This window comes from Arctopsyche grandis, chromosome 5, assembly GCF_051622035.1.
Source record: "Arctopsyche grandis isolate Sample6627 chromosome 5, ASM5162203v2, whole genome shotgun sequence".
Lineage (NCBI taxonomy): Eukaryota > Metazoa > Arthropoda > Insecta > Trichoptera > Hydropsychidae > Arctopsyche > Arctopsyche grandis.
In genome coordinates, this window is record NC_135359.1 from 12,619,182 (window position 1) to 12,646,373 (window position 27,192).

The 27,192-nt window shown below is 33.0% G+C and overlaps 1 protein-coding gene across 1 annotated transcript in view; it reads right to left on the reverse strand.

Moving 5' to 3' along the window:
* Positions 1-1,117: 1,117 nt before the first annotated feature.
* LOC143912094 (superoxide dismutase [Cu-Zn]-like) overlaps positions 1,118-27,192 on the reverse strand; it is a 207,596-nt gene continuing 181,521 nt past the window's right edge. The window contains exons 2-4 of the mRNA XM_077431272.1: positions 2,045-2,124; positions 1,500-1,784; positions 1,118-1,418 (exon numbers count right to left, since the gene is read on the reverse strand). Coding sequence (XP_077287398.1) covers positions 1,167-1,418; positions 1,500-1,784; positions 2,045-2,110 — 603 coding nt within the window. The 5' untranslated portion in view covers positions 2,111-2,124 and the 3' untranslated portion in view covers positions 1,118-1,166. The remainder of the gene's footprint in view (positions 1,419-1,499; positions 1,785-2,044; positions 2,125-27,192) is intronic.

The window sequence follows — 27,192 nt, forward strand, 5'->3', positions numbered from 1 at the left end:
GCTCGTCTGAACCGATACACTTTGGCAACAATGCACAACAAACACAGAACATCGACGTCTGAAATTTTACGTTCGCGTCGGGATTTATACAGATTCGACAAAATACCCCCAGTTACGACGGATAAAGCCAGATCTCGACTCTAAAGTTGCATTTGATTCCAGTACGTTCGATCTCGTTTCAATTTTTATCGCTTTCACAAAGGATTTAGTGGATATATGACGAAGCTTTCAATACGAATCTTTAATACTAAGAATCAACAAATTATTTATATTTAAAATGCATTTATAATTTAAAAAATTAAATCAAAGTCCGATTTACAAACCTACTTTCTAGCTTATAAAACTCAGATTGGCAAACATATTTTTTTACCAGGAATGATTTGAGTAAGAATTGTATATTCTTAATGGTAAATCTATGAGAATTCATGTCTTATAATAAAATAAAGCATTTTTTTAAATTTCATAAGCTTTTAATAATACATGCATATGTATGTATGTATATGCTGTGGTGTCGGATCAAAATATACCGACTCCGACTCCGACTCCAACTTGAAAGATTTTAGTAAGATCGAATTTTCATACCAACGTATAAAATTGTTAGTAATAAAAATAATAGCGATTTTCAAAATACAGGAATTAAAAATATCACCATTGATATGTTACCCAATTTATTGATATAAATAAAAAGTAAGTACATTCATGTTGTAAGTGTATAAATTTCATATAAAATTAATGTTAAAAATGAGAGTATAAATCAGAATAAAAAAAAATATGGAGGAAACAATCGATTATATTTGTAATGTAATCATGATTTTATACAGAAATTATTAAATTTAAATTTATTAGTTGATTTACTTCAATAAAATTGTAGATTATAGTTGACACATACTGTAATACTCTTAATTAAAGAAAATAATAATAAAAGGCGTTGGAGTCGGCTGATTTTTTACGTTTCTTACTTTACTTAAAATGCTCCGACTCCACAGCCCTCGTTTTTATTTTAAACATATACAGAATAAAATAAAATTTAATAATTTTGTTTGCTAGCATAAAGATTTAAAATTTTGCTTGATCAAAAAATATTATTGAAGTTGCGGATATTAAAAAATTGCCCAGGAAGGTTGGTTATATTAAACAAAAACATCGATTTATCCTGTTTGACATGCTTAGACGATTCCGATGACTCCGCACGAGAGTCTGCCACCAGCGTTTCCAGTTGTTTTTGAATCTGGGTGATTTGATCTTCCGAGATCATCAGTCATTGCGTGTACTACTAACGCTCTTCCGATGATGCTGTGACATCCTGACAGAGAAATCACAGAATCGGTGAAATCGAAACAAGCAACACCACCGCAGGATCGAATGTTGCCCAGATCTCCCACATGACGAATTTGATCATTGGGTCCACCGTGTGTTTTCTAAAATTTTAATCAATTTGGTTATTCACAATTTGCTCTCCTTTGGAGTCTCCTTTTGAATTTTACATTGAATTGCATTACATTTTCTGGGTTGTAATGAAGTCCAGCTGAAAGGCAGCCTCCGGTGATGTCTCCTTTTTCGTGTACATGCAACCCAAAGTCGCCATCTTGTAGTCCACAAACAGAGCCAATAACTCTCACTGGTCCATCCTCACAATCTTGGATGAAAGTCACGTTTCCTGTTACTTGATCTCCGCACAGTTTTACAACTGCTCTCTTTTGAACTTGTGAGCAGAAGTTTTGTTGGATTGGCTGACATTGATGTTGTTGTGCTACCTTGTATTGGGATTGGCATTGGGACTGGCACTGGAAATTATTTAAGTTATTATTAATAGTGTCCAATTATTATTGGAATTGCAAAAATTTATATTATAAACTAAACATAATCATAGCTAATCATTTAAAAACAACAATGAATCAGATTGATTCTATTTCTTAAATGTTATATTATGTGCACACAATAAAAAATTTTGATCTCAGCCAATAAACCGAGAAGTGATTAAGTCAATTAAATATATCATTATTATTGTATTTTCAGTATTAAATGTATAATTGAGATCACTTACTTGACCGTTGACAAAACCACACAGCGCCAAATTTAAAACAAGAAAAAGAAATCTCTGCATTTTCATGTGTTTTTTAAAATCTGAAATGAAGAAATATTGTCCTTTTTACTTATCTCTTCTTATTTATGTAATGGATGGGTATTGAATAGGTATGAAATATCGACTATTATTTATTATATAAGGCTGAGATAATATTTGGACATGTGATGATGCATTCAAAAATTACTAAGACAAGCCTCAATTATTCGAAGATTCTAGGACGTAATTTATTTGTATAATAAAAGCTATTGATAAAATTTAATATTTCTTTTCGAAAATCGAAAGAACTAGAAATTTCAAGGGACTTCTATTTAACTATTCAACTGATTACAATTGGAATAATCAAATAAAATATTCGACAAACAAACGAATACAATCACAAACATTTCACATGAAAAAATAAAGTAAATATTCAACATTTGAAATTAGATATTAACTCTTGGTCAACACTTTACGTTGAATACAAGAGTTACAAAATGAATTGCGTACCTTTGATTCTTGGAATTTCAATATCTTCTGTGTGTTGTTATTGTGCTGTTGGTGTATTTAAACAAAAATTAAGGGGCGGAAACTACAAGCGACGTGATATTCACGCGTCAGCGAATTCGTGGTCATACGTGCCCCACATCAATATACGTGTTCCACGCAATTTAGCGTCCATTCTAGATTCTAGACATGGAAGAGACCTGGGATAATGTTGAAATTGATTATGTCCGTGTCACTAAATTACGTCTAGTGAAGTATGACCATGAATTTCATAGTGCATAATTGATCAGAAATTTGATTTTTCATGTAACTTTGACACATATAAATCATTTAGAAAGATTTATATATTATATCTTCTACAACATCATCATCTACAGTTGCTCACCATCCACTGCTGGTTGAAGGTCTCTCCAAAACGCTTCCACGTCTCTGTTTTGCAACTCTCATCCATCTCACCTTTTCACACACATTTTCCTCATTTCGTGTAACCTGTGGTCTTCCTTTGCACTCTCTCGGGTACCATTCAAGTACTTACATATTTTGTCCACCTTTCGTCCATGCTTCTAGCCACGTGGCCTGCCCATTGCCATCTCTTCAGTCTATCCACTATATCTACTACTCTTGTCATACTTCTCACCCACGTATTCCGTTTCCTGTCATTCCTTGTTATGCCAAGCACACAGCGTTCCATACTTCTTTGTGTGCATTGGACTTTTTTGTAGCATCTTGGCGTTCAATGTCCAAGTTTCGCATCCATACGTCATCACTAGAAAAACGCATTGATCGAATATCTTTTTCTTCTGGCAGAGTGGAATTTTTGATTTAAAAACAACATTCATTCGTCCAAATGCAATCCATCCTAATTTCATACGTTTCTTTGTTTCTTCTTCTTTACTACCGGAAATGTCAATTATTTGACCTAAATATAAATAATTATTTATTTACTACTTCTACTATATAACATGTATTATATATGTTTGTATTTACATATGTATGTATGTATGTGCATCTCTGCGCAATTTACAACAAAGCTAACGTTTTCAGCAAAGCTAAAAGCTAACGTTTTCAATCGTGACAAAAGGAGAATAGTTGACGGAACAGTTCATTTTAACGTTGCTCTCCACATTCGTAAATGTATGAAATATTTGAGACATTTTCAGCATAAAAATAAATACTGAAGGATTCTCTATGAAAGTTCAAGTCTTTTGTGATCGTCTCGAGTAAAATGGTGATATTAAAGTGAGGGTGAAAGAGTAGGACAATGACAATAGTTCCTCAACGTACTTCATTGTCATCCTCCCTATTTTTTTTTTGACCCCAAGTATGACTCACTAAAGATGTATGCATGCTACATTTATTTCTTTGCGGACTTAAACACGGAAACAGGGGCGAAACAAACACAATATTTGCACACATTTATTTATTTATAATTAAATCCTTCTATACTTGAAGAGAAAGATCATATGAAAGTATTCATCGGTTCATTGATATTTTAGTGCAAGTTTTTTTTAATTTACAACGTTTCTCGAGGAGACAGTTTATTAGTGCATGTGTTGTTTGTTGTATGTTTGTATGTACCTATTTAGTTTTTTGCAGGACGAGCTTAATTATGCAATGTGCATTCGTTTGAAATGCAACTTCTTAAAAAAAAATAAAAAACAAGTCAACCCTGTCGTAAGAGGAGTGCCTTTGAAGCGTGCAAAGATCTTAGGGTGTGCTTGTGTCGTTGGGGGAGGTCACCCCCAATCAGTTGCCGCCAGCTCATGCTGACTCAGGGTGCATGCCCTCACAATTCACCCTCCAGTGCACCAGCACACCAACAAACAAATATTTTTGGAATGCAACGAGTGCAACGCGGCTGTCAATTAACTGTCCGATGAAATATTTATATGGAGAGAGAACGAGCGAGAGGTTTTGTTTTGAGTTATCTGGATATGTTTGTGTGTCTGAAAACGCTGTGCAACGCACTGAAATTATTTTACTATGATTTTACGTACTAGAAGTATCGTTTTTTGGTATAGAATTACTTTGATGTTTATATTTACTTTATTTATGTACGTAGTAACAATATTTTTATATTATTATTTTATATATAGAGGAAGTTTTGTGATCATGCGAAAATTTGAACTCAAGATTTTGACTGATTCGAACTCAGAATCGATCACTGATCACGTTTTCTTGAACTAGAAATAAATGTGTGTATATGTGTACAATATTTTTACAATTATCTTGATTTTTTAAATAAACTTCCATTTCAGTTGAGTTCAATTTTTAAATTTCAATTGAGTTAGTTTAATCGATTATTTTATTTTATTTTTATTTGTATTTTTTTTTCAATCAATCATAAATACATAATTATTATATATTTTTACATTAAACACGACAAATTTTACATTAAAAATTCATACAAATCAGCGAAAAATCGAGATTCTGAATACCTTTAACTTTTGCGAGAGCGATAGGACGGGAGTGCCAATTTTCGCAAGGACCGTTTCAATTAAAATCTTTGATAAGAAAAGACCGACCTGGAGTCACACACCAAAGTTTGGCCAGCAGCAACCAGTAGGACTCGAACCCGTGACAATTTTGTTTTTAATTATTATATGCTAACCAATAGTCCATGCTACTGGTTATCATTATGATAAGTATAGACTGTTTAACGAGAATTTAAAGTCACCGTTTTGCCAGAAACTCCCATAAAATGTTCACAACAGTCATTTGAAAGCGGTCTTTTCAAAAAATCTTCATTTAAGTCATTATTTTGAATATGAAAATTGTTGAGAGCTTACTTGGGTATCTATGTATGAATATTTATTTAAAATATATAAAGTACCTAAAAAAATTAATTATTATTGCTGTTTTTTCTTGGAGGAAGGAATTTCTGAAAAGCGTTTATCTTTGTACTAGAAGCAATATAATATCCTGAATAATAATATAATATTAATCAATGAGTTTTGTTAATTAATGAAGCAATGTAATATTAATTAATGAGATGTGCAGTAGTTACTAAGGAATTTATTTTGATATCTACATATGTATTCAGCAATGTGGGCTCCAGTTGATAATAAATTTTGCTTGTTGGTTATTTAGATTAAAATATACATACAATACATACAAGATTAAAACGATATCATATTAACACGTACTAATGTAGTGACACTTGAATGTACATTTGTAGATAAATTAAATAGAATTGCAGTATACGGGAATATTATATGAATACGATAAATTTACATAGGCCATAGAATTATTGTTTTAATAAATAAAATTTTTGAAAAAAAAAAGAATTTGAATATAATAAATTACGACCGATACGTTTCCAAGCAACTATGTAGCTAGTTACTAGTTATAAAAACGTGTAGAGTATTGCTTGTCTGTTTGTCGGAATAAATCAACGGTATTGGAATCGAATAAAAGTGTCAGTGTTTTAAGAAAGTGAATAAACAATAGTGTGCTTTAAATTCTGTTAAAAATCGTATTTTAAATGTGAGTAAAGTGATAAATTTGTGTTCGGAAATAGTGACAATATTTTTGCAGTGGAAAATAATTAAAATGTTGTCTTTTGTTTTATCGTATAAAAATCATTTTAAATTTGATTCCCGTTGAAAGAATAAATACACGTTTTGAGGAATATGCGGTCGCATCAAGTTAAAATTGAAATTGCAGTTGAATGGCTGCATCCCAGTCTTGAAAGAAGAAGCCGCATCGAAGGGCTGCAAGCTGCATCCTAATATAAACAATTAATCGAGAATGTACAATTTAAATTTTTTTGAGTAATTCCAGTTTGCTTTTTCGGTACTTAAACTTTTCGTATACCCATAGTACTATAGATTTGTCAAAATTGAAATTAGCTATGATAGTTAATACATTGACGCAGCTAGTGTTGTAAAATTCTCGGTAATAATATTTTTGAGAATTTTCTCGGGAATATTCTCGAAAATATTCTCCAAATTAAGAGTTTTCGAGAATATTCTTTTTTAGCGCATCTTGAGGGCTTTTATACTATTCCGTTGCATTTTCAAAAAATGGATAATTTCATGTGAACGGTTAGATGAGGGAAGACACAAATAAAAATAATTTACTAATGCAAAAACCTAATTAATAATAATTTTTAACATTTTGCATTTCATATGTACAGAGAGAGGGTAAGCAAATGTGACTTTTGAGCAGTTGGTGAAACAAAACAGAAATGTTACGCCTATTATGTAGTTTGTGTTAAAAGATTTAACGATTTCGGAGAAAAACTCAAAGTTTCATTTATCGATCTGGAAGCAAAAAAAAAAAGCAACTGACATTTTAGTGTTATTGGTAGCTCGCATTTGGTTATTTACCAATTTTTATCGTTTCTAAATTTAATAAATTTACGATTTCATATTATGTAATGACTTTTAAAAGTACGCACTGGTGTGAAATAACAATTAAAATACCCAAACTCATAGAAAAAATTGTGTTAAAAGAATATGTATAAGTTATTGCTTCCAGAGTTAATTAAGTTTCATCCATTGCAATCCATTGCATTCCTGTGAGAATTTTGCGGAAAACGTTCATGGTGGTAGTGCGCGTATGTTAAAATGACAAAATGACACATTCAGTGGGAAATGTCAGAATGAAAAAATGTCATTCAAAATGCTCTCAGACAATTTAAAAAGTCCTATTACTCCTATTGGATCCTGAAAATATCCTAGAATCATCTAAAAATCTAATAAACTATCTATAGATGTTTTATAACCAAGAAAAAAGAAAATTCTCGGCGAATAATCTTTTGGGGAATATTCTCGTTCTCTGAGAATATTTTCGACTTACAATACTATACGTAGCTATAATAGCTATGATAGTTAATATATCAGTTATTACATCGACGGTGGATCATCTTGTTAGGCTAATGACAGACGCCAAAAATAATTACTAGTATTTGGATTTCATGTACAAAGGTTAGTGAAAATTAATGAGCATATTGTTATTTTGAAAACCGACAATTTTCCATGCACAAGCTCGTACGAACCGACCGTTCATTACCGACCAAAACAATAATTTAGTTTCCGGCACCCATTACGTACTTAGGAAAATGCTGAGATTGCGTCAAAAAATAAAAATACAAAAAGAAAATGAAACGGCATCACGACTGTACAAACTTCCGACATTAGAAAATGTTTGACCTCGCCAAAGTTTTATATGGGTCCGGCTTTGAAAACTTTCTTTTTTTGTGTGTTCTTTCTTACTCACGGTTAAGTGCGGCTTATTATTCCCGCCGCGGCTCCTCAACATTGTCGCGTAAAATTGCCTACAAAATTGAGGTATTAATTTTCAATTTACTCGTCCCTCGGAAGAGAATTTCAAACTTGTTTATGAGGAACGCCCGGGGCGCTATTTTTCATATTCGCATTTTAATATCGAGATGTTGGCTCGGATTCCGAAAGAATTCGAATTTGATGGGGGGGGATTTTCGCTTGGGTCTAATCGAAATTAACTGTTTGATTTTTTTTTTTAATTTTTATACAATCGATAAAAATTGTACTTATACACATACATACATTATATGGGTCTACCTCGTTCCACCAACTTGCATTTTTCAAAACTGGTTTGCCCAAATTCTAAAAACACCCATCTAACATTTTTTACATAGTGAAATACTTATTTTACGATTTAAACATTAAGTATTTAAAAATACAGTAGGAATTGATTTTTAAACGTTTTTTTAAATATTTTAAAGGTATGTTAATAGCTTACAATCTACGAATGATCACACTATTTCTCGTATACTAAAGATATTACATATGTACATGTATATATACAAAATCATTTTTGTTTAAGCAGACGAAAAGTTGAGAAAACCAGTATCGAGATATTGTAAGTTGATTCCACAGAGTATAACATAAAAAGTATTGCGATTGAAAACAAACCCTGGAAACATATTGTAATATTGAAAGGTGCCAATAAATGCATATATGTATGTAGCTCGAGAAAAAAAAATATTTTTGACTTTCAAATATAAAGTATTTAAAAGCAATAAAAATTACAATCAATAGAAAAAATATCTGAATATTGATTCCAATACTCATTTTTGACACAGCGATACTAGATTTTGAGTCAAAAAATACAAAAGCTGAAAAACTCTATAAATTACGTATTTTTTAAACGTCCAAATCTCATTAACGAAAGCAAACCAAACAGAAATAAAATTTAATAGGTTAAACTAATAAAATATATTACTTTATTTAATTTATTTTTGCTCAGTGTTATCAATCAGATGATGTATCGCAAATCTATGAAAACAAGTAGAATAAAATATCTATTTTTTTACAATCACAACTTAAAAGCTATTATTTCCATCGTGCATGACTATCCATACATTTTTAACGAATAATGGGCGTAAATTAAATAACTATTGTGTTTTCTTTATTTTATGCGTTTTATTTTTACCATTAGTGCCATGACAGGTTGCCTCAAAGTGATACCTATCGCCAAACTTATACATAAATATTAAAGACATCCTACAATGTAGGTATATTTAACAATCAATATATTTTGACTCGCGATGAATTTGCTGAAAACGATGGGGATACGGATTTTAATTGATCCGTCACAAAAATTAAGTTAGGTAAAATGGAAAACTCTGGCAGGAGACGGTTGAATTGGATTTATTAACCATCGAGATCTTGCCAGCAACGTATATTTATCGAATAATTACTCGATTCTGGCCGGTATAAGAACCCTCGACCTCTCCAATGGTTTAATCAGTGAGCTACGCCGTTGTTGTATGTATGCATATGTATGTACATATGAATATGGTAAATATGTAAAATACATACGTGTTTTTCTGTGTGTATTCAATTTTCTATGTGGCACTTCCAGGATTAATTTTTGTAGTAGTTCACAATGTTCGAAAAATTGTCATATGGTTGGAAACAAACGTTTAAACACCAGATGGCAATACCAAATGTCATTATTTTCGCCTCTTTGAATTTTATTATCTTTTGGAATTATCAGTCGCTCCCTATTGAGCTAGCAAATTTCTTGTGTACTTAGAAGTTAGTGTTTTCTTGATGACGTACGTATATATAAAAGGAATTTATTTGTAAAAAAAATTGGATTTGTATGAAAGTTGCTTTTGGGAGCTGTGTTTTCTAAAGAATCGCTTTTTGTCTGGTACACTAAGGCCGTAACAATTTGTGTGTAGAGCGTAAAGCGCGGCGTCGGTAATTACGGGAAATAAAATGCGATAAAAAGCGAAAAGATACCCCAACCCTCAGCGATGCGATAGGGGTGAAAGCCACCCGCCACATAGAATAGGGGAAGACTTAATTTCCCGGAATGAGACCGCCAACAAAAACTCACATCATAAGCATTTGCTGCAAACAAACGTAAGGCTTCGCCAAACATTGCACACACGTGGCAAACCAATTACGGCTTATTATCAAACCGCTGACCGGGACGCGATCCGCACCGAACAATTTATTATTTCAAACCTGATTTAAAATTTCGATGGGGTTTTTTCCGTGTGGTATTTATCTTTTTCTTTCGCCGGATAGGTGGTGGATTACGAAACCGCGGCGGATAGCTCAAGTCTGCGGCTCCAACGCTAAATTGAATATTAATGAGCGGAAAGGAACAAAAAGAAAAAATAACAACCGAGTGAACCGCGGGGAAAAAGTATCAGAAAGTGGGGGAGTTAGAGTGCGGGGTGTTGGGAGATAATGAAAGAAAAATTGTGTTCCGGTTTTTCCAGGTAGCCGCGGGGGCGAAGCGCAGACACCCGAATTCCACACTAAATTTAAAATTTATGAACGACGGGAAGAGGGTCCAGGACATCGCGGGAACAAGGCTGTTTTTGAGGAATGTTCTGATGAAACAAAAGTAAAATAATTAACTGGCTAGAATTTTTTCGCGCACCTTGTAATGTCCACTTATCTTCAATATAAAGTGAGAATTTAAACGAAAATGACAATATTTCTTAATAACGGGCAGAAATTTTCCAGTTACCTAAAGAAGTGGCCGAACTTAATAATAAGCATAATAAGCAGAATCAGGCGGCAAATATGTTTTAACCCACAAAAAATTGTTCACTATTTTAAGCTTTTTTTTTGCTCTCTTGTTTTTTAGAACAATAGTAATTGACAAGTCTGATAATAAGCCTTTTGAAACCGCATAGTCATATTGCTCTGTTTTTAATTCAATTCTAAGAAGTCATCTGGAATTTGCGTATACTTTGCTAGTCCTTTCTATCAAGTGTATGTATATTTTATTAATTTATTTATTCAATCGATCATCTCCAAGCGACGAGTGTGTGTATGTAATTATACAGATCAAGAACTACACTGAATTATATATAAATACATAATTATTATTATATTTTTTTACATTATATACGACATCTGTGGTCAAAAATTGCATAGCAGTATTACAAGCATTTTGCAATACGATCAATACAAGCATTTATACAATGTGAATTCATACAAACATCATCCATCGATAAATTTTCGCAATTTTTTTAATATACAAATCAGTGGACCTAAAGGCCCGAAATAGCTTGAGATTGGAAAAGAGATACCAGTTTTATAGGAACTATTTCAATGAAAATTAAAATAAAAACTGGCAAACTCTGATAGGAAATTATCGACCTGGTGTCACATAACTAGGTCTGGTGAGCAGCGGGACTCTAATGGGACTTTCACTCTGCTCGAAAGCATAATATGTTAACCACTGGTCTACGCTGTTGGATAATCTAGAACGAATAAATATAAAATTCCATTCGTTCTGCAATTCCAGTTCATTCCATTCGTTCTGCAATCTGGGTGGAAAATTTACGATTTTTTTTTTTTTTTTTTTTAATTAAGCTTTCGAATTATATAATTGATAGTCCTTATTTATTAAGCAAAATCTTATTCCAATGTCCAATCAGATCCCTATGTAATCCTTATTTATTTCATATTAATCCCAACTGCTCCTGTAATATCTTTTTTTTACACTACTCTTTTCATAACAGTATTCCCCCTTATATTGATCCATTTTGTTGTTCTTTTTCTTGCTGTTTCTATTTCTCTATTTCTATTTCTATTCTATATCTCTATTTATATTTTTTGCTATTTATATTTCTCTATCTAATTTCTATTATTTGGTCATCATTCTTAGTGTCACATACATATATCCCATATCTACCACTATTCGATGCTTTTCTTGTTTATTATTATTTTATTTCACTCTTGATTTTTAGGTTATTTTTTTTTGTATCAATTTAAGGATATGTGCATATTAATTAGGCTGTAATGTAATGCTGTTTGTTTCTGTTTTTACAAATACAAAAAATATTTTTAAAAAAAGTATTAAATTTTCAGTATAATGTGTCGTGTATAAAAGTTTTAAGTGTTCAAGTAATTTTATTGAGGTACCCAAAGTAAAATCTGATATATTTTGAACAAAAGCAACTAAAATAGAAGCAGTATAAGATTATTTATGCAGTAACAGGAAGTCATTTACTCAAACAGAGACGATGCTTTTTCGGGATCGGTCGACGATTATCGATATTGATCTGAAGTATTGTGTGGCATTTCAGGTAAGTGCTATAGTACATACACATGTATGTATGTACAATGAATAATGAAAAATGGTCCGTGAAAAAATAGAATATGTTTTGATTTTGATGACTTGCGTCGAAGTCAGAAACATAACGTTAAAGAAAGGTTAAAGGCGACAGGTTTTCCGATAGGCGATGAGCTTAGACATTAGTTTAATCAGTTGGTTAAATGTTTACACGACACCATAGAGAAAGGTGTAAAAGGAAAGTAATTAAAAAAGTGGGGTAAATGTACTTATATTATATCTCTCAGGCTCACCCCTGTGTCTCTTTGACGGTTCGTTATGTTTTGTACATTTTTTTTTAATGTCGGTGAAATGTGTCTCAGGGGAGGTAGTCTCGTCATGGCGGCCTTATTTTGGTGTCGTTAGTTAAACGCGTGTTCTGTCACGTGTAATCCGACATAAATCAGGGGGCGTTAGTAGCGCAACACGGACAACGCGTGCCTGGCAAATCTTCACGTTCCGGTCGCGTTTAAATTTTGTACTGATCTTCGACAAAATTCTTTCAGACGAGGCACAAAAAAAAAATAACACCGAACATGAAAAAGCTACACGCATAGTTGGAATTGGCCTAAATGTGAAGAATCGCGTCCTTGATTTATTTTTAGGTGATGCTTTTTTACATGTATAATACAACATGTATGTACGTAGTAACATATGTATTTATGTATGTGTGGAGTAGTCGTTCGAAAAATATTCAGGTAGTCTCTTTGCATGAAAAAAGGGTGGTATAAAAAACACGTGCACCTACGTATTCATATGTAAATTGCAATAATGACAGACTCACTACCAAGTCTGTGTGATTTCAGCATTTGCATACAGATGAGTACAACACTGCGAGCCAGCTGGTGCAAGTGCACTAGTCGAAACAACTGTAAATGAATGCTAAAAATTGTTGTTTGAATCAGTCGTGGTACATGCTGTGAAATTATATAATACCAGCGGTTTCACCCGGCTTCGCTCGATATTTGTAATATATAAACGGCTTAAACTTGACGAATCTAATAGTAAACATTTTATTAAATGTAAATTTATTTGAATACTCATTTGTTTTTATATTAAATTGACTGTCACGAACAAACAAAAATATATGTACATATAGTAAGGCTCTTTCGAAATTATGTGTATACCAGAATCCGGCGAAAAAACCATTTTAAAAACTTTCGCATATATTATTAATAACGCTGAGCAACAAAAATCGCATTTTTTCTTTACCGGAGTGGAGACTAATCAATTTTTATCGAGTTTGACCTACTGAATTCGAATATGACGATGATTTTTGTTGGTTTCTTTGGTTTATGAGATAGGGTGTTAAAAAATGTGCAAATTTTACAGATATTTGGTTTTTGCAGTCTTTAACTTAAAATCTAGTATTGCTGTTCCACAACGTAGATAAGTAATTGAAATCAATTGTCAGTTGTTTTTCTATTGATTGTGAATTTTTTATTGCTTTCAAATGCGTACAAATAATTATCTAGCAAATTTTTAGTCAAAAATATATATTTTTTTCATATAAATGAGAAGAAAGCAACAAAAATCATTATCGTCTTCAAATGCAACGGGTCAAATTTAGGAAAAGAATAAACTTATTGCAAGCCACCAGTATTTTTAAATATTATAAAACGCAAAACATTATATTCAATGTTTTGCGAGATATTTCTCGAAATGAAGGAAAGTAGACTTAAGCCACTTACAAATATAACGGTTTATATATATGTACATACATGTAGGAATATATTGTATGTATGTAAATGAAATATCAAGTGATCATATAATATCTCTATGTATTTAACCGTTTGAATAATATGATAAAACCGATTTTAAATGAATGTGCATCGTGTGAGACTGTTCACGGTATATGAAACTGTTTTCTTTTTCTCTCTTCTCCTTTTTCCTGCTCGAAAGCTACCTTCTCAAGAGTCCGAATAGTCTTGAGAATTTCGTTCAGCAACAAATGTTCTCGGTCACCTTTGTACTGGCGAAAAATGGGAAGGTGGAGTGGTTCACCCCCTTAAAGGAATAAACGGATTAAGCCGTTGCCGGAGTAACACCTTAAGGGACGGCTCGTCTTAATTTCCATTATTACCTAACCGTTCGCCCTTCGCTCTTGGACACTGTATAATTCAAACAGACTCACCGCTTACATTTTCTCCCCAGGAAAATTACATTACCCATTTATTTCGGACATCGCATCACTCGGAAATAAATTCCGCAATCGGTAGCTAATATTCATGAGTGGTGGTGGACCGATGTCTCGTTTTATTTTAAGGTGTGGTTGTAGAGCGCGACCGATATATGTAAATATGTACATAGACGTTACTGCAGTATCATTGATGTACATATGTATGTATGTACATACATATATGTACATATAATATAATATGTATGACAATAATTATTCGATGGCTATATGTACATTCAATGAAACTTTAAGGTATTTGATGTGTTTGTATTTCGATGTAAAAATGCTTTTTAAAATAATTGAAACTTAATTATTAATAATGTCAAATATATAATTAATAATAATGTCTAATATGTATTTATCAAAAACAGCAACAAACAGCATTATAACGTATGTATATAACATAACATTGATACCAAAGAAGTTTCTAAATATAAATGAAATAAAATGTAAAACAAAGAAGAAAATCTTTAAATAGTGGAAGATATGAGATAAACATATGTATGTATGGACATACATACAGATGTATATAAAAAGGCATTACAGATATAGTTAGTTGGTAGAACAGGGATTAAAGTGAAATAATGAAGGATTACTAAAGGATTTTATCGAAAATTGGAATAGGATCTTGCTTAATAAATATGGACTATCAATTATATAATTCAAAAGCTTAAATAAAAAAAAAAACAAATCATAAATTTTCCTCCTAGATTGTAAGGAAACAAAACGATAATATTGTAGAAATCTGTAATTGCAGTAGGAATGGATTTTTTTTATTTATTCGCTCTAGATTATTTCACTTGATAGACACATACATATATTGTATATTTTATGTTTATGTTGGTTATTAAATTTAAAAGTAAAAAAGTCCTTTTTGCACATCATACATATATATAGTTTTTTTTTTATAAATTTCGATAAAATTTGAAGTTTGAAGAAAATGATTCTTTTCATCTGAAAAATTTACTAGAAGCCAATATGAACCTTTATCTGAGAGACATTTTTGTAATTCTATTAAGCTACAACTTTTTATTAAACTTGGAACTGGAATTTGAAAAAGGAGCGTTTAACTATTGCATACAAAGGGTTTAGTTTCACCCTGTTTGCTTGTGGTTTTATAATCCTTTACGTTTGTAAAGTCTAACCCATAGAAGTTTCAAATGTGGTTCAAATATGGAAAATATTTGAATAAAAGTTTATTTTTATATATGTACATATATTATATTATATTAAATGAAAGTTTATCGGATCATGGCATTTCAAAATTATTCATGGATATTTTTTGGGGTGTTTTGAATAATGTATGTATATATGCATTTTTAAATTTACTACAAAATTGCTTTTTCGAATTACAAGGGTCAACGTATTTTCCGTACTTCTGGCAAGTGAAGTGAGTCAACTTTATAAGACTTGCGATATTCGCCGAGTCACGAAAACGATTTACGCCTCCTTTCGACATGTGTCACATTTACGATCCGGCGTATGATACGCTGACGCGCGTATGCATACAAAATCGAAAATTTTCCTGCCGCCGTCTATCGGTCGAGGCTTTTCCGAATCCGTTTGGCGCGCAATTTTAAAATTAATTACGAGGTCGGCGTGTTCATTAATCTTGCAACGAGGGGAGAACACCACGTGCCTGCCCGGCTCGGATCGGGGGCGCGAGGACCATATTGAGCGGAATAAAATAAAAGAATATGTGTATAAGAAAGGAAGTTATTTGCGGAAGAAAAATCACTACGGCGGACGTTTGTCAACGTCAAAATACCGCAAAAAAAAAGCGCCCCGAGAAAATAAAGACGGGAAAGAAGTGCCCGAATGAGAGATTCAAGGGGGCATCCGTCCTTTAACAGCTGAATAATTTGTTTTCTTTATTGTCTCCTCTACCCTCGGCGTTAAATTAAAATTTACTACCAATTTGGGGGCCGTCCAAAGTGCGGGGGGTCTCGAGTCAACGCAATTAAAAAAAACCGGTTTTTATTTTTATTTAATTTTATTTTTTATTTCTACCCCCCCCCCCCCCCTCCCATCCACTGCCTTCTTTATTCCGAGTTGTATGGAGCCGTTCAACTTTAAGACTAAAATAATTAGGGCGGCTGTGCGTTTTCCCGTTTTGTAGGCTTTTACTTATTTACAGTTCAAACAGCGACTCGTGCTCGCCGTACCCGGGAGGCTTATTTCAATATGTCAGTACCTTAAATTAACTTTTCCCTACTCTCCCTCTGTTTATTTGTTTTATCTTGCGGCCTGTTTACCGAAATAAAACCACCCATACCTCAATTGGCCTATTTATTTATTAATTAATATCTCGTTCACCCACTACTGGATTAACCCCACCGTAAACCGTAATCGAAGGCGACCTATAGTTATGGATTGATTGCAATAAATAATAATGCTGTCAATGTTAAAGAAAGTTAACAAATAAATACATACATAGCTAAATATAGCATTATGTCTGAACGTTCTGAAACAATTCACCGTCGCTTTATAATTATTGATCCACAAATTTGACCTGTTTGCGTCATTCATATTTTATTAGCACATAAAACAGTTGGGCGTCGATAATTGAGAAGTAAGTCGGTCTTTTTATGAAAATCGATGTTTAGTGGTTCAATTATAGTCACATAATATTAAATCAATCGAGTGATTTCGAACGATCGTTTTCAGCAATACGTCTAATATATATTACGTCATCACACAATTAGTAATGCTTTTATCACAAAAATGTGATAAATTTTCTTTATATATTACAAATATAAAGTTAAATGTTTGCTTATTGGTTTGTCTATTGTAAAAATCTATAGTTTTTCACTTATGACGACCAAATTTGTAAACGGTTTTTAAAAAATATAAAATTTTTCTCATATAATTTTCTTTCAATAGAAAATTTTAACGAGATACCTTCAATCCCTCGAGCAAAGCTGGGTAATTCAGCCGGTAGCATCTTTACGATTGTGAATTGATATCATTGTTACAAGTGTTCTATATGCGGGCTTACCTTTGAGACACTTTTGTTGCATATAGGTATTGTAATATTTCAGTTTTGAGATACATACATATGTATGTACATATCATATATCGTAGGAACTGAATCAGGTCATTTGGGTATAAAGTTCTCACCTATAGTAACTTTTACATTAAGGTTAATTTAGGTGTCTTATTCATGTGAAAGAAAATATGACCGCGGAATACGACTGGCGTAAAAGGGTAACGAGCTGTGGCTAAATATCACTTAAATTTTAGGCAGCAATAGCTAAATGCCTCTAGCGAGGTGTTGGCAAGGGTATGACTTAATTCTTGGTTGGATATGGAAAGGTGTGGGGGTGGGAGTTGGGGCTGTGGAACCGTAAAGATCTTTACGAGGGCTGTGTGCACAAGAAGGAAGCGAGCACGGCCTAGGCATGATGAAAACGAAACTTTGCTTTACGACGCTTCAATGGCCAATAACACCGTCTAAGGGAGGAGAACAGAAGCATCCCTGGTAGCAGCCGCAGAACGGGTCGTAGATCACCGCTTAATGGTATTACCATCAGCCGATTCGGTGCAAAACCCCGAGTCCTAAACTGACTTCGTTCGTTCTTTTTGCACACAATATGCCGCTACTTAGGCCACGCTCGTAATTCTAACTGACAAAAAGAAAAAACAGATCATTCGTTTACACGTGGAAGTTCTCAGGAAACTTTAAGGGTATTATTACTAACTGATTTTTAGTATTTGCTTCAGACGCATACATTAATTACTAAATTGGATTAGTGATCTGTGCGTCGTCGTGTTGATATGAATGAATCGCAAATGAGCATTCAGTGAATGAATAGTAATGAATAGGGTACTTACTCAATGTTAAATTCGATTATTTTAACGTTCGTGACATGCGTTACACCGAAAATATGAGCATGTATGTAAGTACATAGTCATAAGTGCAATTGAAAGACAAACACCAGAATAAAAATAAAATAGAGAGTAGGTAGAGACAAAAAATTCGATTAAGTTCTAGCCTTAAATACGAAATATGTATGATGTTCTCCAGTAATGTATAGATTTATCTGGCTAAAGAAGTAGAATATATGTAAGTAGAGCAAAAAAAAAGTTTAACTATATATGGATTATCGCCGTATAACTCTTTAACTTTATGCTCTGTAAAAATAAGTTTCTTTGAGAAAATTTTGGCATGAGACGTCTAGGTATGCGCTGACGTTTATATCAAATTTTAAATTAGGAATGTGTAAGGACTTCTAAAAGACGGCTTCTATTTTTTAATAATTATCATAGTAAATAGTAATTGAATGTATATTCGAGTCATTCGATAAAAAATCCATAATGCCATTCCTTTTATTTTGAATGAATTTCCTGGGTTTTTTTTTGTCATTTGGAAATCAACTGGCCAAGTGAAGCTGTTAGTCGTCTATATTGGTCCAACCGAATGTATGGAAAAATGACGTGAGATCACTCTCACTGTCATTCCGCAAGTGATCGCATAATCGGTGTCTCCTTCACCCACTCTAACCACTCCCAAATACAACAACTCTCGGTCATTGGCCTCGCGACCATGAATATAATATATATATATATATATATATATATATATATATATATATATATATATATATATATATATATATATATATATATATATATATATATATAAAGGTCGCAACATACTCCCCCCCCTATAAGTTTGCGTAGAACTTATACTTAACAACGCCCAATTATTTTATTTTACTTATGTACGCATAAAATATATTCTAATTACAAGTTTTAATCTTCGGTCCAAGTCTTGTGTACCGAGCGAGTACATATGTATGTATGTACGTATGTATGTGGGTATCCGTTGTATTGGTTCTTATATGGCACATACCTACCTAATTCGAAAGCACGTATGTGCAAACATTTCTGGGACATGTGGAGTGGCGCGCACAGCAAATAAAATAATCCTCGATTTGGCTGGAACGGTCCCGGGACCTCCCTTCAGAATATAGTGGAGACATTAGTTTGGCAAATAGGGGGTGGGTTTTGGGGTGGCTGGTAGGGGCGATTTCACGCCCGGACGGACACTTGAAATGTGCGTCGTCCCTCCTCTTCTCTCTCGTTCTGCTCCTTGCCCCCTCCCCCTTTCGCTCCCCCGGGGGCGCATTCCCGACGGGGGCTCGGGCTCTGCTGCGTGCGCTTCGTCTTTTTTATGGGACGATTCAAACGGTGGCGTAGCCCCTAGATGTGTCTTAATAGGAGATTTATTTAATGCTCGCCGGGGGGCTGCTGCTGACGTTTTTGTGGTCGATTGAATCAACAGTTGAACGGTTTCTGGGAAACACTTTCGTATTTTTATTGGAACGAATTCTGGCCTAAATATTGTTCGATTTAAAATATGCGATTCTTGCAATGTTTAATTAAGTGTTACGAATGTATTGGGTTTTATCTTTAGGTTCAATAATAATCATGACCACATTATTTGCAGGTCGCACAATCAACTGATAGCTAAAGTCTTTCCGAGAAGCTCTATCTAAGTTTCCCTATCCAAGTTTGAGACTAACGTTGCCGTATTCTGTTACCTAATTAGGGTATTATATAATATCAGCTGAAACTTTCTCGGCAATCTTCTCATTGTGCAGTGTGATCTAAAGGGCGAAAATCCTTGCAGGATATTATCCTCAATGTTGTTATCTTCTGACTCTGTTCTCAAAATCTTTCTATTTTTAGTTAAAATGATTTTATATATGTATAAAAATGTATGATATTTTTAAAAATGATATTTTTAATGTTATATGATCAGTATGATTTTCATACATGAGCGGTTTTTCTAATAGATCACATGTTTATTTGATACAGGGGCATTTGTTTATATAAATTCTGAATCACTTGCAGTCGCAGTGTCATGCTCTTTTTTTTACTTAGTTTTAAATCAAAGTAAACTATTTCGATTAAATATTGTGTTTCTGTTCGACATGACTACATCGGGCGTGACTAAGTTTCTTTGAGTACGGAATGAGAGTGTTTGATCGGCATTAGTAGGTTGATTAAGGAAGTTCTTGGACGACGGTTTTGTTGGATGGTGCAGCACCGTTAAGACGAAGCAAAGTTCATTATGTTGATAGAATTCTTCGACAAAAGGCTTTTGTCTTCGAGTACACGTTGTTCACAGACAAATGAAAATCGTTTTCAGCAAGCTAATGACGAATAATTTTCCACTGAAACTGTGCCCTGCTTGACTTCTGAACTGCATTAGCGTTCCTCAATCGGATTAAGTGGATTTTATCGTTTATGTAAGAGCTTTATAATGTCAAACGATACGTATAAGGTATTAAAAGGATGTCGCAAGAAAGTTGAATGACGTTTGGGAAACGAAGGGCATCAGGATTATTTAAAAGAACAGGTTTATTGAATTTTCGTTAGTTATTATATTTGTTCAGTTGAAGTTTTACCTGAATTTATTTTTTATAGCTACGTATATGTATGTGTGTAACAGTCGAAGTGTATTTTCAGTTGTAATATATTCCAACTGGTGTTTTATTCATATTATTCATATGTAGCCAGCAGCATAGCTCGCTCGTTAAGCTTCTGCTTAGCGTCGAGAGGTGCCGGGTTCGATCCTATGAGCTGACCTCGATTGAAAATAATTTTTCTGCGTATATCTGTAGTGCTGATGGTCAGACCTAGATATTTGTGACTCCAGGTCGATCGTTTCCTATCAGAGTTTGCCAATTTTCTCTGATTTAATTGTTGAAATGGTTCCCGGTAAAATTGGCTAAATATCCTTTCTACCTACTATGTCGCCACTATTTGAGATTGATTAATGTACAATAAAATTTATATACAATTCATAGATGTCTCGTTAATTTGCGAGTTTTTCAGTGTCTCGTAATTCAGCGACTTGTGTAATAAAAAAATGCTGCAATGTTTGTAATTGACCAGGAAGGCGCATTAGGGTTACCTGTAAGGCCTTCCTGGTATATTGTATACTTGTATATTAAAATAAATAAATAAATAAATATATGTAAAAAAAATTCGGGTGTGACCAACCCATGACTTTATCTATGTATTTGAGGAATATAAGAAGGTTACAAAACAAAATTCGATATTGAACTAATAACTATGATAGCGTAACAAATTGAGCGCAAATATATGCAAATACTTGCACAAGACAAAATTTCTACTTCCGGTTGGCGGATTTTGTTCAAATTTTTTTAATTATTTAAAATCAGTATAATTATTATACACATTTAATATCAAGACGATAAAAATAATTTAAAAGGTCAAAATAAAATAATGAAATATTGTTTTTAAAAAAAATACTACTTCCGGTTTACGAATTCTGACCAAAACGTTACCAAATCTAAGTTAGTACATAAACAACACAAATATAAATTTTCAGCTTAATACGTTCAGGGGCGTGGACAGGATCCAGGCGACAACATTTTTGACCTTCCTTCCGGATGCTTCCGGAAGGGAAAAAATCCCACTTCCGGTTTATTAAATTTAGTGATTTTTTTTTATTTTAATCACATTGATACAAGAATTATACTTGAAATTTTTTGTGAAGACCACACATGTTTAAGGGGTCGAAAAAAATAGTGGAAGACAAATCGAACAAGAGTAAACTGCCACTTCCGGTCATCGCACGCTTACCAAATTTTATACATAACTTGATATTGAGCTTAAACTGATCGATATGAAATTTCAGTTCGATAAATCAAAAGACTTTTGAGAAAAACATAAAAAACCTCGATTCTCTAGAGTAAAAGTACTACTTCCGGTTCAGATAAAAATATTTAAAAAATATAAAATTATAAAAATTATTATTTCTAGTACATGTAAAAAAAAATCAGTCCGATTCAGTTAGTAGTTTGGGAGAAAATCGAATTCAAAAACTTAAAAAAAAGAGGACACCTATAAGGGGAGGTACCATTTCCGGTCAACTTAAAAATTTGAAAAAAATTTACGTAGTGTCTATAAAAATTTCATTAACCGATACTAAGTTTCGGTTTGATAGGACTAACGGTGTTGAAAAAATCCCCAAAGTACACAGACACACACACACATTTTTTCTAGATCATTAAAACGTGATCAGTAATCGATTCTGAGTTCGAATCAGTCAAAATCTCGAGTTCGAATTTTCGCATGACAAAACTTCATCTATTGTTACTACGTACATAGATAAAGTAATAAATAAATACATATTCGAATACAATTCAATTAGTAAATTATATATTTACAAGCGCAAATACGCATTCAGCGATGTGCGCCAGTTGTAATATACGTAATGTAACAGTTGAGTTTTGACAGCTCTGATTTTCTTATGAATACTTTAGATTACATTAATGCGGTAATATTTGCTAGGTATTACGAATAAAGGTAATTAGTACCGTATTACGACAACTTTAAGAATGTGTTCAAATGTGACTTTCCAACTCAATTTACTAGTCGGGTGGCGTTTTCACGAAAACCTTACCTCTCCATCTAACCTGGAACCAACTTATAGTTGAACTGTATTTTCAGTATTAAAATTGGAAGATACACTTCAACTGTAACATACATATAGTTACGTTTGTACATATATGTATATATTAGACCAATATCTCTAAATTGCCTTTGATTATTTTCAATTTCACATTTCACGGTTCAAAAATTTCCAATAGCGGCCTAAAAACTACATGAAATCTCATTTTATTTCCAAAATTTCTACACTCATGCATATTTATCCTAACTAAGAAACATGTTTTTAAGGATCTGTAAGAGGACGAAATGCTCGATTTGTTAGACTGTGATTTTCTAATACGTATTTGATGTAAATAGAACTAATCGGTGAAATAATAGACGACGTACTACATATATAATATTATATATAATAACTTCTATTGATCAATTTTTTCTAAAGCGCTTCCTCATTTTGAAAAAGGTGTAAAAATCTTACTCCAATTTATTTTAAATAACTGCAAAATAAAAATCAAAAAGTAAACCAAAGCAGCTAAACAACTGAGATTTTCAAATTTGGGAACTTTGGGATATGGAAACGATTATACACTAAGGGTGGCTATTTCATACTATCGAGTGTATGTTTATTTTGTATGTATGATTTTATTGGACGACCTCCTGCAATATTTGTATGAATTGTAGATGTATGTATGTATGTAACATCGGGTTATAATTGGGTCACCCGCGGCGACGCATTTTCACTCAACACTCAGGATGCGGTGTGATCCAGGCATTTCGGACGATGGGGCTATCTGCGGCTTGGCAATATTAAAGGTGAGGCCGGTGAGAGAAAATACAGGGCTGTACAAAAGGCGAGCAAATGAAAAAGTAATGAAAGTGTTTTTCCCCCGGCGAGCGAGATTTATTCGCGCGAGAACGGCGTCCGGAAAATTTTGAGATGTTTCCGCCGCGATAGCACCACTTCGAGTGTGAGCATTTCTACTTTCTTCGTGTATATTCCGGCGAGGGTGTATATTGTTACCGTGAGGGGGTGCGGGAAAAAAATCACTTTTCCTTTTGGGTCGATTCCTTTTTGGACGGTTTCCGAGAGCGTCGAAAAATAATGACGTTATTGGGGAGAATAAGCTTTCTTGAAATGTTTCACCCCGCGTCGAACATTAAATCGCCGAAAATTTTTAACAGAAAACGTACATAAATATTATGTATATGAATATACATATAATCTAACATATAATATATTTTCGAATTATACTCACGTACATAAATATCAAAATGTATAGATATTATGTTAAGATTTTTGCTTGACTGGTGGTGATTGAGTGTTACACAATTACTCCCCATGACTCAGCGGTTGTTTTTTATGATCCAGTTTGTCAAAATTTTGCAAGACGTACATATACATACATTCATATGTATTTATGCATATGTACAGTCTCAAAGTGATCCTGACAATTTCAGTTTCAAATTTTTATTGCTTTATTTATTCTAAAATAGATTATTTAGAAAAGTGCCCAATAGATTATTTTTTTTAATTTTTGAAGCTTTAACTTACATCATATACATGTGTAGATGTTCATATGTATATACATAAATATCATAATCATCATAATTTACAGCCACCACCATCCACTGCTGTGTGAAGGTCTCTCCTACACACTTTTATTCGTCTCTGTTTTGGGTAACTCTCATCCATCTCATCCCACACATTTTTATGATTTCAATCACACATCTCCCCTGTGGCCTTCCTTGCACACTTTTGCATTCTCTCAGGTACTATTTGAGCACTTATTTCATCCACCTATCGTACGTTCTTCTAGTGATGTGACGCGTGCTTTACCATTTCAATCTCTTTACTCTCTATATAATCTCTACTATTTATACATATATACAATACATATGTATATCGGTTTTTATGAAAGCAGAAGTTGTTTTTTTTAATTAATTCTAAAAGTCACTTTTTTATACAATTCGTACAACTTTCTTCCATTAATCAGGCGGTTTCAAAAATTTGATAAAAAAAATTAAATGAATGGAAATAAATCCTTTTTAAAAAATCGAAAGAATTTTTTTAGCTTAATATGTAACTCACATATGTACTCCGTTTTCAAAATAACTGGAACATTTAGTCTTTTTTATCTATGATAATGATTTTAATAATGGTTTCCGAAATGAGAACCTTTGTAGGGTTATTAGTTTTCTTAATATTGTTGATGAAACTCTATTTTCATAGCAAAAATGAAAAAAAAAAAATTCTATAAAATATTTTATTTGTTGAGTTTTGAATAATGGGAAAGGTATACAGTGCACATGCAAGTTTTTCGTATTTTCACACAAAATGCGAGCTTAACACCACCCGTCTATATACGAATGTCCCCTTTGTGCGGGTTTTTGATCCGGAAATAGATGTGTCAACAGTCGAAGTAGGATTTGTGGATGGCGAGTGAGGGATTGAGGGGTGGACGATAGGAGGAAAATGGGGGAGGGGCAGGAGAGTCCCTTTTAAATAATGTTTTGAGCTCGTCCCCTACTTATTCATCGTTACAGTGGCCACCAGCCGACGTTCAATCTAATTCCTCAAAAATAGAAAATCCCACTTCTCCCGGATTTCTTGGCAAAGTTGTACGACCAGATATGAAAATATAATCTCATTACGAGATCCATAAAAATGGAGAGGAGGGGCTGGAAGAAGCTCTCGTGAAAAACCCGCCGACGCTTAAATGCAAGACCCTCTCTACCCACCCCGCTGTTCACTTTACAAGAACAAAATATGCTAATCCAAAGATATTCAGATGAAAATTTGTCGGTTAATATTTGTTCGGAAAGAAATCGCTTAAAGATAAAACAGTCACTGTGAGTAAATTGCTATGTCTATACAAACTCAAGAATTATTAAACATACTATCAAATATGTACAATCTCGGATTTGTGCTGGGGTAATTTGGTTGAAATACATGTTGGTCTCATAAAATATAAATTGAGGCAAACACATAATCCATACAAAAGCGAAACATCTTAAAAAAAATTAACGAAATATTTATTCATTTCATTAATGTATGACCCCAATATTGTCTCAGGTTCTGTTAGTTGTTTGAAGAGGGTATTGTTATTCTATTAAATTATCTCAGGTAAATAAATTTTATTTTGTTTTTCTGGCAAGGTAAATCAAATAAGATGAATAAACTATGTATTTATTTATGTGTAAAAATGAAGGTTTTCTTCAATATCATTATTATATATAAGCAAAAAACTCTCAGTCATTTCCTCATTGCTGAGAAATGGGATTTTGAAGATCTTTGACTAAGCGCATTATTTCAAACTTGGTAGGTAAAAATATTAGTCCAATCAAAGTATTTTAGTACTGCTATTTACTCTTTATTCTGGCCCTGCTACTTGTCAAAATATTTGAAAAGTGACACGTCTAATCGGAATCAAAGCCGCGAAACGGCGACTTTCAATTTTCAATCAAAAATAATTTTAATTGACCCATATAAACCTCAATAGATGAATATTAAGCGTGTTTTGGAGTAGTAAAGTGTAAAAAAATCAAAACTATTCTCAAAATAATGATATATGAAAAAAATCCTACTTTTTCGATTTTTTTTTTGTCAAGATAAATAAATCGATTGATTGGAGGCACAAGACATTGTATAAAATCGACGAAATTTTACTTTATCTATGTAAGTACGTAGTAACAATAGATGAAGTTTTGTGATTATGCAAAAATTCGAACTCGAGATTTTGACTTATTCGAACTCGAATTCGATCACTGATCACGTGTTCATGATATTGAAAAAATGTGTGTGTCTGTGTACATATTTTGGGGATTTTTTGAACACCGTTAGTCCTATCAAATTGAAACTTAGTATCGGTTACTGAAATTCTTATCGATATGACGTAATTTTTATTCAAATTTTTAAGTTGACCGGAAATGATACCTCCCCTTCTAGGTATCCTCTTTTTTTAAGATTTTGAATTCAATTATCTCCCAAACGGCTAATTGAATCGGATTTAGTCTTTTTTACATGTAATAGAAATTATAAATTTTATATCTCGTTTTTTTTATGGTTTTCTCAGAAACCTTTTGGTTTATTACATTGAAATTTCATATCTAGAAATTTAAGCTTAATACCAAGTTATATAATTAACACCGTCAACCGGAAGAGGTAGTTTACTCTTGTTTAATTTAACGTTCCCTTGATATGACAAAAGTTTTCCACTCTGTCCAGTGATGAAAATCCAAAATTCGCATATTTCGCTTCGGCTTAATACACGGTATCCTTTATTTCTTTCTTCGACTAACATTATATTCATGAATATTGGTAGAATAATTGGGACAGTTTGAGATATTACCCGATTGAAAGACCTTGGAAAGATGATTGATTAGCTTGGTCGTTGGTAATGTTGCTGCGCCCAAAAGAGATTTTAAATATTTAACCGTCAAA